The 15,000-nt window shown below is 28.4% G+C and overlaps 1 protein-coding gene and 1 long non-coding RNA gene across 2 annotated transcripts in view; both read left to right on the top strand.

The window, feature by feature from the left end:
* Positions 1-15,000, top strand: part of LOC111686710 (RING finger protein nhl-1) — a 42,590-nt gene that overhangs the window by 15,019 nt on the left and 12,571 nt on the right. Inside the window, exon 6 of the mRNA XM_046954163.1 lies at positions 13,821-14,188. Coding sequence (XP_046810119.1) covers positions 13,821-14,188 — 368 coding nt within the window. The remainder of the gene's footprint in view (positions 1-13,820; positions 14,189-15,000) is intronic.
* Positions 688-2,750, top strand: LOC124420497. The gene is made up of 2 exons (XR_006941237.1): positions 688-950; positions 2,439-2,750. It is a non-coding gene; the product is annotated as an uncharacterized LOC124420497 (long non-coding RNA).

Raw genomic sequence — 15,000 nt, forward strand, 5'->3', positions numbered from 1 at the left:
ACCAGTCTATAGACCAGTCTATAGACCAATCTATAGACCAGTCTATAGACCAATCTATAGACCAGTCTATAGACCAGTCTATAGAGCAATCTATAGACTAGTCTATAGACCATTAAATTTTCCAAACTATTATATTGATGTCACACATAATATCCACTGTATTGGTTATAATAATGCATGATCCTTGCTGGTATGAAAGATTCCTTTTTATCCCCAGCATGTTTGAACTGATGCTAGTTTTTTTTCCTCAAAAATATAAAATTCATATAATATCATAATTATTTAATATTTATATTATCTAAATCATTTATTGTATATATATAAAAAAATCATCTGCTGATAAAAAACATATTTAAATAATTATTTTTCTGGGTGTATTTATAGCAGCCTCACATATCTGCGTAATATAGGAATTAACATTTTGGCACTTGTGTTCTTTGTTCGTGTCGTTTTGCGCATACTCGTCAAATTTTTAACATTTTCATAAATCAAATAAAAAAAAAAAACAGAACAAAATTAAATTTTTAAAAATGTATAAAAAGCGCCGACTAAATTAATTGACTGTTAAAAAATCTGAAAAAAATAAACTCATCCATTATCAAAAACACAAATAAATTAAGCAAATCACTTCAAAAAAAAAAAATCAAAATAAATAATAACTGCCACATAATACTTAAAGTTTTTTACATTTATTTACAAACAAGAAAAAAATATATAATAACAAAACTGAAATATGGTACCCAATTTAAATTCATTATAAATCGGTCACTACTCCGTCATTTATATATTTTCAAACAATTAATATTAATCAATCAAACAGTGAATATATTTAGTACTTAAATTGTATGAATAAATGTCTCAAATCAAATCAATCAAGCAATCAATCAAAATCAGTATAAAAAAATATTTTTTCAAAACAAGTATCACAATCATAAGCTGAAAGCGTCTAGGTAAATAAATGCAACCAAATTATTTATTTTCTTTTTGTACAAAATTTTATTTTTCTTTCTATTACTTTGCTTAACTTGCCAATTTAACAAGCAAAAAAAAAGTAATAATATTCATAAAAATTTTTGAAAAAAAATATTATTTGATCATAATACTTTTTAAATTAAAAGCAAATTTATGTTTGACACACTCATGCAAATAAATATAAGGAAGTATGGGGCGACACTTATATAAAACTTTACAATAACATTTCAAATTACATTCTAAACTAAATTCCCGATAAGGTTATCATCACACCAAATATCCGTCGAAGTGTAGCTGACTACAAACCTAAAGGCTGATGTGCTAACATATTACCGACTAGTTTTTCTGGGAACCCAAAATTTTGCGATTTTTTTAAGAAAATCTACTTTAAAGATTTCTATTATAGACGATCTCATTTAAATCTATTTTAGACTGAGAATAAAGGCGTTTTCTATTCTAATATAGACGATCTTATTTAGATCTATTTTCTATTGAGAATATCTTTTGAAATCTCTGTTTAGATGTTCTGTACAGACATTCTATAGCTTTAGTCATTTGTATAAAAACGATGTTAGTGCTTATCGTCAAACAAAAAAAAAAAAAATATAAATAAATAAATAAATAAATAAATAAATAAAAAATATAATCTTCGGCGATTTTTCTGGATTTTTGTACCGTCTGGGCTTTGAAGTTATTCCTGATGTACCCTCGTATAAAACAACAGTTAAGTAACCGATCCTTCGTCCTCACAAAACTACACTACATTTTCAAAATAGTCGATGAACCGAGAGTCTCTTACGGCAATAGTTTCCTAGACCGCGAGCTATATAAAAGCTTCTTTTCAGTCCAACTGAGTTAGTTAGTTAGTTATTTAGTTATTTAGTTATTTAGTTATTTAGTTATTTAGTTATTTAGTTATTTAGTTATTTAGTTATTTAGTTATTTAGTTATTTAGTTATTTAGTTATTTAGTTATTTAGTTATTTAGTTATTTAGTTATTTAGTTATTTAGTTATTTAGTTATTTAGTTATTTAGTTATTTAGTTATTTAGTTATTTAGTTATTTAGTTATTTAGTTATTTAGTTATTTAGTTAGTTATTTAGTTAGTTATTTAGTTAGTTAATTAATTAGTTAATTAATTAGTTAGTTAATTATTTAGTTAGTTAGTTAGTTAGTTAGTTAGTTAGTTAGTTAGTTAGTTAGTTAGTTAGTTATTTAGTTAGTTAGTTAGTTGTCACTGACGGCTCCTTGCCTTATATTTATTACTACGAGTGTTCAAACATAAACGGACAAACATTTTACTATTGGTTTTGTACATTAAATGTTTGTGTTAATTTGTTGTTGCTGTTGTTTTAATTATGTCTTCTTACTCTTCTTCTTTTTTTCTTGTTTTTTTTTTACTTCGTCATCTATTTATTTGAATGGAATGTAACGCATTTTGTTTAATGTCGTTGTTGATACCTCAGTCTACCCTTTAGTGTCCCATATATTAGTAGACCCAGATCAAGATACAGAAGGCGGCTTGTGGATGTTTTACGTGATGTTTCCTAAACAATCAACATAAATATTTTTTTATTTGTTTATTTAAATAAATAAAACAAATCTTGGCATCTCATTTTAAACTACAACTTTTGTTATATGCTGATTTTTCTTTTCCTATATTAAAAAACATTATTTTTTTTTGTTAATATTAATATTAACTTTGTTTTGTTGTTTTGATTTGTATGAAACTAGCTTTGTTTAATATTTAATAAAAAATATTGAGTTCTTTTTCTTAATTACTTTTTATATAATGATTTGTGATGTGTTCAAAAATATATACATATATTTTGTAAATAGTTTAGTTTTGCAGTCATGTGTAAATTGTATACAAATTGGGAGCACAAGTTCCAAAAATGTTAATTTTATTACATAAATATTTCTTCATTTAATTGGAAAAAACAAACCATTAACACCTTTAACACATCGAAAATTTCTTGTTTAAGAAACTCTTAACTGACAAGTACTAAAACACTAGTCTCTTGACTGGTATGCAAAATTAAACAATTTGTTTCAATTGGATAAATATTTTGTAGAATTATTAAGCTTACTTAATAATTAACAAGACATGGTTTGATTTTAGTTGCTCAGTTAAGAGGTTTTTCAACATATCGCGTTCTTTATTACACAAAACAAAAGAAAACCTATATTATTTTCCCCACAGCTGGGAATGTACAGATATTAAAACATGAGGCTGCAATTGATGCTTTATTTTACTATTGCAATTTTACTTAATAAACATATTGAATTTTCAGCAAATTTTCTATAATAATTTAAAGAATTTCAGGAAAAAAAACTTCAATCGCGCAATCATAGAAATATTTTATGATGGGTTTCTTCATTTTTTTCATAATTATATTTCAATAACTAATATAGTGATTTTCTTAATAAGTCCAGTTAATTAAAGAAAGTTTATCTATAAAAAAGTTCAGGAATACCAATCAAATATATCTTTCATCAGTGAACGGATAAGTAGCAAAGTCCACACACAATCAAGCTCTATCATACTCCCAACATTTTTGTAGTCCCCTCAATCAAACCTCAATGTGTTTTTAGTCAGTTGGCATATTTCCTTTATTAATCTCTGATTAATTTCTACTCTCAAATTTTATTATCTTCAAATCGTAATAATAGTATTACATACACATGCCGTATACGTAATATTGTATAATTTTTAATACTCATACGTCAGGCATGTTTATTATTTGCAATAATAATATTTTGCAATTTTTTCATAATTACAGTACAATTATGTGAACTCCGAAATTAGCGCAGACAATGAAAGAAACTTTGTACTTTTTTTCCTGTGTATGCACGATTGACCACGATTGACCAGCCACGCATATTGAATAATTTTTTAATACTCATACGTCAGGTTGTTCCTTATTTTTAATCATATATATTAATACGCAAAGCCAAAACGATTGGGAACATTTTCCGGCTCTATTACTTGACCGATTTTCTTGATTCTTTTTTTGTTTAATACAGATTGGCGAGCCTCACTGCAGAATCTATATATGATCAAAATCGGTTCAGTATTTTAAGCGTTTAAAGTTTCTACCAATACACAATCACACAAACATGTGCTTGAATTAAAAAAATCGAAAACAAAATAAGAATGCAAAACAAAAACACTGCATTTTAGAAAAAAGAGAGGAGAGTGTGAAAACAGGTTACTTCTCTGTTGATGTTTTCTTTTTCTATTTGGCAGTGATATTTTTGTTGTTGTTTTTAATACGAGTTTTAATATTTTGAAAATAAGATTTTATTGTTTTTGCTAAATTGTGAATGTAATAATGATGTATTATGATGTGTGATACAAAAGGATGTTGGTGTTTGACCTGGGAAAACATTAGTGGGACAATAATTTTAAATAAATGTTTGTTTTTAGGGATTTTAATGATGGATATATTTACCGACAGCCAGAAGCCAATTAGGGCGATATCAGGTGATAGAATTAAATCTAAGACCGTATTGGACTGTAAGAAAGCTTTAACTGAATACTCTCCTAGATGTAAGGTTTACATCATATGGTTACCAGGCCACTCGGGAGTAGTCGGCAACGTAAGGGCGAATGTAATAGCTTTAAAGGGAAGGGAGCTCGATGTAGTTAACCTGACAAACGCAAAACCATTCGACGCAACAAAAGCTGAATTAAACATATGGATGAGGGAATCGGTGGGTAGAACCACAAAGATTCTATGGGGTTACCCTGATGAGAGCAAGACGAGAAATCTCCTCAAAATGAGCAAGTCTGAGGTTAGTATTATCGTACGTATTCTGAGTGGACACACAGGATTACGTGCACATCTATACAAAATTGGACGTGCGGATTTAGACGAATGTAGAGCATGTGGAGAGGACAGTGAAACTCTGGAGCACTTTCTTTGCCACTGTCAGGCATTCGTCGATGTTCGATCCAAGTATCTTGGAAGTGATGTTATTCCGGAAATAACATTCTTAACAAACACTGATTGGAAGATTCTTAGGAATTACGTCCAAGAAACTGAGTTTCTAAACATGGAAAAATAATACATTCAGTGAACATTTTTTTTCATGAATTGGAGCGCACAACAGGCCCTATAGTGGCCTAGGTGTATTTCTTCGGATTTGATGTAGTATACATCCTCCTATCAACCTAACCCTAGCCTAATGATGGACAAAAACAAAGCCTGTTAAAACATAAGTAGGAAAGTTTAGTTGGTCATGTCGGTACATAATTCAACGTAATAAATGAATCAGTATATCGCTAATATGCATTTTTAGGAAAAAGGCGGTTTAAGAAATATTAGTGTTAAGTGAAAACTGTAATTTGTATGGTTGTATGTACATATGTTTTATAAAAATAGAAAAAAAGATGAAACTGGTCAAATACAAATCATGTTTTCTGGGTTAATAGCTGCCTACTTGGTTTAGTATTTAATCTTAAAGTTCTTTGCTTAAAGGCCTATAGTAGTACAACTTCATGAAATATCTACTATTAAATTCGATAAAAATACGTTAAAATTATTATCTTTGCCGAGTGTTATATGGGAGATTCTATACAACATATACAATACAATAATTGCAAAATTTAATGACTTCGGAAGTAATGAATTTGGAATCAAATAAAAAAGATGAATAACCTATGTTAAAATCATTTCTTCTGTAGACTACAAAGGAATAGTGCTGGAAAGGTTCGAGATTGTTTATGACAAACTTTTCATGAAGGGGCATGGTTGATTGCTGGAGGAATTGGCAGATTGTCAAGAAAAGTAATATTTAGCTTTTAAAAAAGTTCAAAAAAAAAAAAAAATTCAAAACTTAGATTTTATACTTCTTTCAGGTTTAAACTAAAATGTGCCACATTTTCTTAACGAATACGTTGATCAAAGCAAGTTATACTCATTGATAAAAGCAATTGAAATAATTTTTTGACAGACATTTCAACTATGAAAATATGGTTTTTGTAGCATATGTATGTAATCTTTCCTTTAATGGTTCCGGTCGAATTTCGGCCGCGGGGCGAACTCTAGTATTTAATTAAACTTTATCGATAAAAAGTGCATAACCAATCCTTCGTTCCTGTACTTTGTCTTATATACACAAGCCGTATACATAATATTGAATAATTCCTTAATACTCATACGTTTTATAGTTTCTTATTTTCAATATTTATTTAGGGATAATTTGATATCAAGTGACCCAAATGAAAAGGTTAGTACTATTCAGTAGTCAGTTTTATAGGCCGAGAACTGCCGGACTTAGAGGAGGTCAAAGTTGGTCAATTTGGTTATACAGGGTTTTATTCAAATGACTGTATCTTTTTACCTATAGGTCCCAAGCAAAAAATTTTTCAATATAGTTCATATAGCTATATCTTCATTGTTTTCAAAAGAAATAAATAATCTTCCACTTATTTCTATGCTTAAATTGTATTATCTTAAAATCTTATTAGAAGTATTACATACACATGTCGTATACGTAATATTCAATAATTTTTTAATACTCATACGTCAGGTTGTTTCTAATTTTCAATTATTATTTATTTATATTTTGTAAATAAATACACACTTTACATTTATTTACATCAATTATACATAAGTATTTATATAAACTCATTAATTCAAGTACTCGACACAAAAACAAATCTTTAAACTTTAAATATCTGATAAATGCAAATCAATTTAATTAAATATAAAACGATTATGTAAATTATATTTATATAACCACGTGTAAGATAAAGAATTTTATTTTCTAATGAGTGTAGAAAACAGCTTATAAAAATGCTAGAAAAATATTATTTTTAACTCTGAATGAAGTTTTTTTGTTTTGCATTTATACTTACAAATATTTTACTTTTAAATGTTGGAGACATTTAGCATTTCCAACAATGTAAAAAAGTCATATAGAAAACATAAAGAATCAACTTAACTAAAAATACATATTTACAATGAAATCTATATAAATAAAATACAAAAGATATTATTTTCCTTCCTAACTCCCTCTCAGTTAAAGGATTTTTAAATTTGCCAGTGTTTTGCCAACATGAAGAAAACAAAAATCAAAATGTTAAGAGAATATAAACCAACAAATTTAAACTAATTATAGAATATGAAATCTTTGCAGATGACTAATGCTGAGAATCACAAATGAATAGAAATGTCATTTGGAACTAGGAAATTTGTAAAAAAAGTAAAGAAGAAGTGTTTAGTTTTTCTACATAAACTGCACTAATTTTCTCAAGAATGACTTTTTCTTTAGATGCACCATGATGTCAAACAAATACGTTGAGACAAAATCCTTTTTAAAACTATATTTTTTATTTTTTGCACTCCAAAAATAATGGAAAATGAAGCAATTTAGTCAAAAATGTTGGCCCTAGTTTTTTAAGTTCTATAAATTTTATGTATTCAATATTTGTGTCTTGAGTAAAATTTAAATATTACTTGACATGTTTGTCCATCTACCTATACATTCATCCGTCCGTACATCTGTATATCCATCAATCTCGTCCTTCTAACCTTTCATCTTTACGTTAAAACCACGAGGGAGAACAGAGAAGAGGAACTAGATGTAAACTTTTTCTCAAAATAATCTCTCCTAATCTGATATTGTGATAAAAAAAAAATAAAAAAAATAGAACAACATTTTTGTCTTCTATCTTCCAGAATTAAGAAAACACTCGAAAACTGCTAAACGAAGTTGTTTTACTTTATTTAATTATTTTTAACTTATACACTACTTTTTTTCCTAATAATTCTATTAACCACCAAACAAATCATTGAAAATGCAACAAAACAGTTTTCAGTTTCAGTTTGAAAAACAAAAGAAAATTGCAACAAAAAATAAATAAGAAAAAATACGGTTTCAACACAATCACAACAAAATACAATAGAAATGGAAAACTAAGCCTGAACTGTATAAACAAATTAAAAACACTTTTTTCATTCTCTCTCAAAGAAAAGTGAAAAACAAGGAACAAACTACGTAGAAGGATTAAAACATTGATAAAACCAATTTATCTTAGCAGTTTAAAAGACAATTTAATAATGGTTTAAACTTAAAACTGCCATACTTTTGTTGAAACCTTGGAATTCTCAGTTATACTACCTGGTGTTGAGCTATATGTTACATTTTGCTCAAAATAGCCAAATTTTATTTTGGTGTCTTTTTTTGTATTTATTTGCGATACAAAATAACAAATTTTGAATAACATTTTACAATGATATAAAGAGATGCAAATTTATAAATGTATATGAATTAGACAAACATAATTGAAATGATTTTCACCACTAGTGTTACAACAAGTTTCTTTACTTATGATATAATTATTCATACTTTACGATATTGTTGTATTGGACAATATTTCCCCTAGATACAAGTGCTACTTATAAGAATTCAAGAGTCATTAAAATAACATTTAAATATTCAGCCTAAAGGAGGATCACAATCCAACGGCCTTATATTATACTAGTTCTTAGTAGTCTATGATTTCAACGTTAACTATCTTATAGCGAATCTAATTAGTCAGGTGTAAATTGCATCATGGTATTAGTACACATACAAACACTGTATTTTCTTTTTTTTCTTTTCACTTCTCATTTTTTAAGCTTGTTTAAAAAATACTAGAGGTGTAAAGCTTCATTTTCTTAGTTTTGTATTGTATACAACTACATACATGTATATGGGAAGGTATTATGAGTTTATGCTGATGTTTGCTACATATAAATATTGATATTGTTACTCAGTAAAAGGCCACAATTGATATATCTATAGAATAGATCAAAGACCAGCCTATAGACTAAACTTAAGAGTAGACCACTGACTAGACCAGACTATAAACTAGACTATAGACTAGACTATAGACTAGAATATAGACTAGACTATAGACTAGACTATAGACTAGACTATAGACTAGACTAAAGACTAAACTATAGACTACACTAAAGACTAGACTATAGACTAGACTGTAGACTAGACTATAGACTAGACTGTAGACTAGACTATAGACTAGACTATAGACTAGACTATAGACTAGACTATAGACTAGACTATAGACTAGACTATAGACTAGACTATAGACTAGACTATAGACTAGACTATAGACTAGACTATAGACTAGACTATAGACTAGACTATAGACTAGACTATAGACTAGACTAAAGACTAGACTATAGACTAGACTATAGACTACACTATACACTAGACTTACAATTAGACTGTAGAATATGCTATGAACTAGTCTGGTCTATAATCTAGTCTGTAGTCTATTCAATGGTCTTCTCTATAATATATATATTCTAGTCTATAGTCTAGTTAATAGTCAAATTAAAAGTCTAGTTTATATTTTAGTCGTTTTCAGTCTAGTTTTAGTCAAGCTATAGTCTGGTTAATAGTCTAGTCTTTAGTCTAGTGTCCGGTCTATTCTATAGTCAAGTATGTTATATGATCTATAGTCTCGTATTTAGTCCATTTTATGGTTCAGTCGCTAATCTAGTCTATAGTCTAGTGAAAGTCTAGTAAATAGTCTAGCCTATAGTCGTCTAGTCCGCACATTCTAACCAGGCTTTTATATAAAATTTGTATCTGTATTTCTCTTTAAATTTAGACTTTGCTTTTTAAATTAAGGCAGTTTCGTTTTTGTTTAGAATATATGAAAATGCTTGATATGAAGATGTATGTTATTGCTCTGGTTTAGTAATCATTTTCAAAATTTGTTAGTTATAAGCGTTTATTAGACATCAAACTCCCCTAATAACAGCAGCAGTATTAATATGATACGCTTGCTTGTTACGTCCTGATATAAAGGACAAAACAAAAAATTTAGTTATTTTTCTTTCCTGTTATTTTTGAAAATTTTTTTCTGTAAATTGTATTTTTTCTCTATTTAATTCCTTGGCTCTTAAAGAGGAAATATTTAATACAAACACACTCTCAAACACACACATACACAAAAGTAATCTTAGTAAGTAAACAGAGATTTAATATCAAATTAAGATTTAATATAAATTGGTCATTTGATACCTTATAATAGAATAAAAAAGAAATGAATTTGATTTAGTTTATTTGTGAATGTCCTTCAGATTTTAAGTGTTTAAAATCAATTTATTTATTTAGTTTAAGATTTTTAATAGGATTTAATTGTCATAATTTAATTTGATTTTAATTATGGGTTTTTTTTTGTGATAAAATATTTTTTACGATTACTTCTATTTATGAGCCTTTAAGTTGTATTAAATTAAAGTCGAGTTTATGTTTTAATGATAAATTTTTCCTATATTTTTGAAAACGTTACGCTCTTTGTTTAAAAATTGCATATTTACACTGTTTTCAGGGATGGTCAGCGATAGTTGAGTCTTTTTACGTTGTGGCATTAAAGAAATTGGCCTAACAAATTTGGGGTTTATAGTTAAACACTTTATCATCTTGTTTTTATAATTTAGCGTATACATACATACATACATACATAGATGGTGGCTTCACAATATTATGACAAAAAATCTAAGTGAAAAAATACTGAAAGTTTTACTTTTTAGTCACATTTGTTCTGGCGTTCATTTTGTTCTAAGTAGCTTAAATTATAATCTTTCAAGCAGACAAAAGCAACAATTTTTTAAGATGTGAAAAATGGCATTATTTTGTGACTTATATGAAAGTGTGTTATTTTAGTTAAGAAATAAATATTTTAAATTTAACATTTCGTATTAATGTAAAACAAATATTTTGGGTAATATTTAAATTCATAACCTAAACAAGTAAGAAAATAAAGTCGGGCAATTCAGCTTAGTTAATGCATTTAAGTTGAATTCTGCTTTACCTCAGATTAAAATTGTAGACATTTAAGTCAAATTTCGAAGAGGGGCCTTTTTGGGGGCTTTGGTAAAATGATGTCCTATAATTATAAAATGCATGAGGATCATCAATGCTAGTATAGAAATTGGTTTTACAGTTTTTTTTTGTAAATATATTATATTAAACATAGTTATGAACTTTAAAGCTCTTTTCGGCGGCTTCAGTTGAATGAATCATTTACAAAAGGCTTCGTCTCCAGTACCACAGAAGACCATATGCCAAATTTTATTTGGCACATTTGGCAATTATCTCCAAAAGTGCGACCTGTAGTTTGATTACAAGGTTTGGAAGCTCGATTCTGGGGTTTAGCTGTATGAGGGCTAGGTGAAATTATGGATTGCTCTTAACCATTTTCAATATTCTTTGTCCCTGGGACAATTGAAAATAATGTACTAAATTTGATTGTATTATCTTTAAAATTGCCAACTGTAGTTTGATTACAAGTTTTACATGGACGGACAGACAGACAGACAGACAGACAGACAGACAGACAGACAGACAGACAGACAGACAGACAGACAAACAGACAGACGGACGGACGGACGGACGGACATAGCTCAATCGAATTGGAAAATGTTGTTAACCTGATTGTCAGCATCATAGAATCAATACCATTTTGCGTTGCTAACATTAGCACAAACCTCCATAAGGTATATAAATAGAAACAATATAGGCAAATACATTGTCTAAATTATCACAAGATCAATGAACTGTTGGAATAATCTTAGCAACACTTTTCACGTCAACTCTTTTAAATCTTGAATAAGGACATTAAGTAAATAGTTAGAAAACTTAAAAAAAAATTTTGCCTTCAACAGACAGACCCAAGATACCCTTCCTACTAAAGTGGTGTAGGGTATAAATAGAAAGAATATAGGTAAATACTTTGTCGAAATTATCACAAGATCAATGAACTGTGTGAATAATCTTAGCAGAAATTTTCAATTCAACTTGAATAGGGACAGTGCAAAGTTAGAAAACTTAAAAAAAAAAATTGACATCAACAGGGTGACATATCTTAATATACTCCGCTATCTACTCGTAGGGAGTTTTGTTCAGGCTTGGGAGCTAATGATTGCATTTTCAATTACAATTACATAAGAAGTAATTGTAATTCAAGATTCCTTCAAAAATTTCAAAATGAATTAAAAATTATAAATTAAAGAATGAAGAATTACAAAAATTTTGTTTCTACCAGGAGCCTACGTATTTAAAGGTTCAATAATTCTAAAAAATCGAAAAGAACCATTTAAACAAAGAAAATAGATCAAAAATATTTTTCTCTATAATATTCTCATTTAAAAAAAAAAAAAAAAATCATGTTTTGAAATGAAAAGGTTAGATTCTAATTCAATATTAAAGAAAATTAGAAAAAAAGTACCATACAACTTTAAAAAGTGTATCATTTGAAAAAGAATAACTTACCATAAGTTTGCATTTAGTCGTTTAACCTAAAATCTATATAGTTAGTTTTAAAGGAGGATGTTCATATATACATCAAATCCGAAGAAATAGACCTAAGTCTCTACCGGGTCTGTTGTGCGCTACTTAACCAGTGCCTCAGGTGGAAAACGAACCCACAACCCCCGGTATACCAGACTAGAACTCTAACTACTAACCTACCGGAGGCCAAAATCTATATAAATAAGAAGCTTACGATATTTAAAAAATATATTGGTTTTTGTATTTGATTAATATGGGAGGTGCTAAGCGCTCCTTTATGAAAGTCCCCGCCTTTTTTCCTCATACATTTTTAAATGGATGTTAAAGGTCTTTGTGCAAAATTTTAAGATTCTAACACCAATAGTTTCCAAGATAAAGGAATTTTACCACTTGATTCTTATGGGAGGTATTCTTTTGCAAGTCCGCCCACTTTTTGTCGTAAATATTCACGTTGATCTTAATGTGGCTTCAAAAATTTGAAGACTATATCTGTTTTATATTCTCAGGTATACTAATCAAAGATTATCTTATTATGTGAGTTGCCACGCCCTCTATCGCTAAGCTGCCCATTTTCTTAACATGTTTTCATATCACAGTCAAAGTTGTCCGTACAATTGTTGTGATAACTCTTGATGAACTTTTCCTTTATTTATTATTTGTAGTTGGTCGTGACACCTTGTCTACCTTACCATCCTTAGCATTAAATATAAGTAAAGTAGAAGTGTTAATGAATTAAGGTTTTGGACTTTACGCGCCCACCAGTGGCGTAGTCAGAGGTCAGAAATGAAGACAACCTTGGGTATGTTGAATTTTCAAAACGATCAAATATCTTTGTTTGCATTGAATCTCCTTCAATTAAAGTTACAGAATTATTTTCATCTTTACTACTTCTATAACAGGTGTATTGTCTTGCTTCTATCCATTCGTCCGTCTGTCTGTCTATAATATGTCTGTCCTTCTGTCTAGTGGCACTTGCACTTAAATAGTATATCTTTGTTATCCAAAAACAAGAGCAACACTATTGCCAGTAATGTGGCGTCTTATTCAGGATCCACTCTTAAAACTGCACAGTGAACAGTTTTTTTCCAATGTCCGTCCATCTTTATGTCTGTCTGTCCGCACATATAAACCTTTTTACTTTTAGCTAGAGTAGAGTAGCATAGAGTCGATCATCCTTAGCTTATAGTCGTAAACAAATTGAATAGAAATTTTGCTGAATATTATTTTTGTTTATTTTTTCATGGTGTTAAATTAAAACACAACAAAACTTTAATTAACTTGTTTATTTCTGTTAACACTAACAACAAAACTATCTCATACTAAGCTTTATTTGTTCTTTTTATTAAATGTTCCTACTGTTGTCTATATACATATATGTTCTATATTTAAACTAAAACTATTTTCAAATTTAAAATGTTCTATTGAATGAAGAAATATACATAAAAAAGCAAAATTATTATTTATTTGGCTCTTGAAAAAAAATCACTAGAAAAACATGTTTGCTTGTTGTTTATTTAAAAAATTTATAATTAAAAAAAATATTATTAAATAAAGTAGAAAACATAAATATTGAAAGACAAAAAACCATAACAAAAAAAACCAAAACAAAAAATTCCAGCTACACAAGCCGCTTTCTAAATAAAAGCAAGAGCAGCGCCATAGTATCGCAACCATCCCTATCCAACACGCCAAATGCCTCTTTTGATGAGGATGCCAATGGCACCGGCGATGATTCGGATTCACGTTATGGCACCGGACGTTCACGTTACTTAGCGATGAAGGAGCGTCGCAATCGTTTGGCACGTAGTCGCTCCTCGCATCAATTTGGCAACGATGATGATGATTTGGATGAGCCCGTGTCGCCAACAACGGCATCACCATCTGCTTATTTAGCTTCAAGGTGCGAGATTAACACAAAAAAACGTTTAACTATTTTTTTTTTAATTTTCTTAAAAAAACCAAAATTATGTGAAAAACAAAAATTGAGACAAAAAAAAATTCTTAAATTTCATAATTATTATTTATTTATAGGTTTTTAGTTTAGTTATCTTTAAACTATTGGGTATTTGCTGTAAATACAAACAAAATACTAAATTTTGTATAAAATTTAATTTTTAATCGGTTTCGTGTGTTTTATTTGTCATAACCATAACCATTGTTTCGTTTTAAATGCGCGCCTACAGAAACGCTTTCTTTGTTTAAAAAGAAAAAAGAAAAAAACATACAATTAGTATTCCCCACTTTAAACTTTTTGTTTAGTGTAAAGGCGCCTCATTTATTTCTATTTGATGTTTCGTACATTAAAATTATTATTAATTTTAATATTTTTCTTTCTCATTTAATTTTTGTACAAAATAAATCATTTTCATTTTTGCATTTCTTTAATAATTGTTTTTTATATTTTCTTCTTTTGTTTTCACTCGCCATTAAGTGCGTTTTCTGTTTATCATTTCGAAATTAATTATTACTATTTTTTTCACTCTCTTTTATTCATTTAATAATATATTTCATTTGAAATTCGCGTATCTTTTTTTTGTTGATTCAATTTTCATTATCTCATTAATATGGTTTTCTTTTAATTTAACAAAATTATTTTCTTTTAGTTTTTTTTTAATTTCCTTTTAATTTGGTTAAAAATTAGACAATAATTTATATTTCTTTTAATCTGACGTTAATGCAAGTATTTACCCATAAAAAAAATTAATCAGATTT

This window comes from Lucilia cuprina, chromosome 6 (assembly GCF_022045245.1).
Source record: "Lucilia cuprina isolate Lc7/37 chromosome 6, ASM2204524v1, whole genome shotgun sequence".
Taxonomy (NCBI): Eukaryota; Metazoa; Arthropoda; class Insecta; order Diptera; family Calliphoridae; genus Lucilia; species Lucilia cuprina.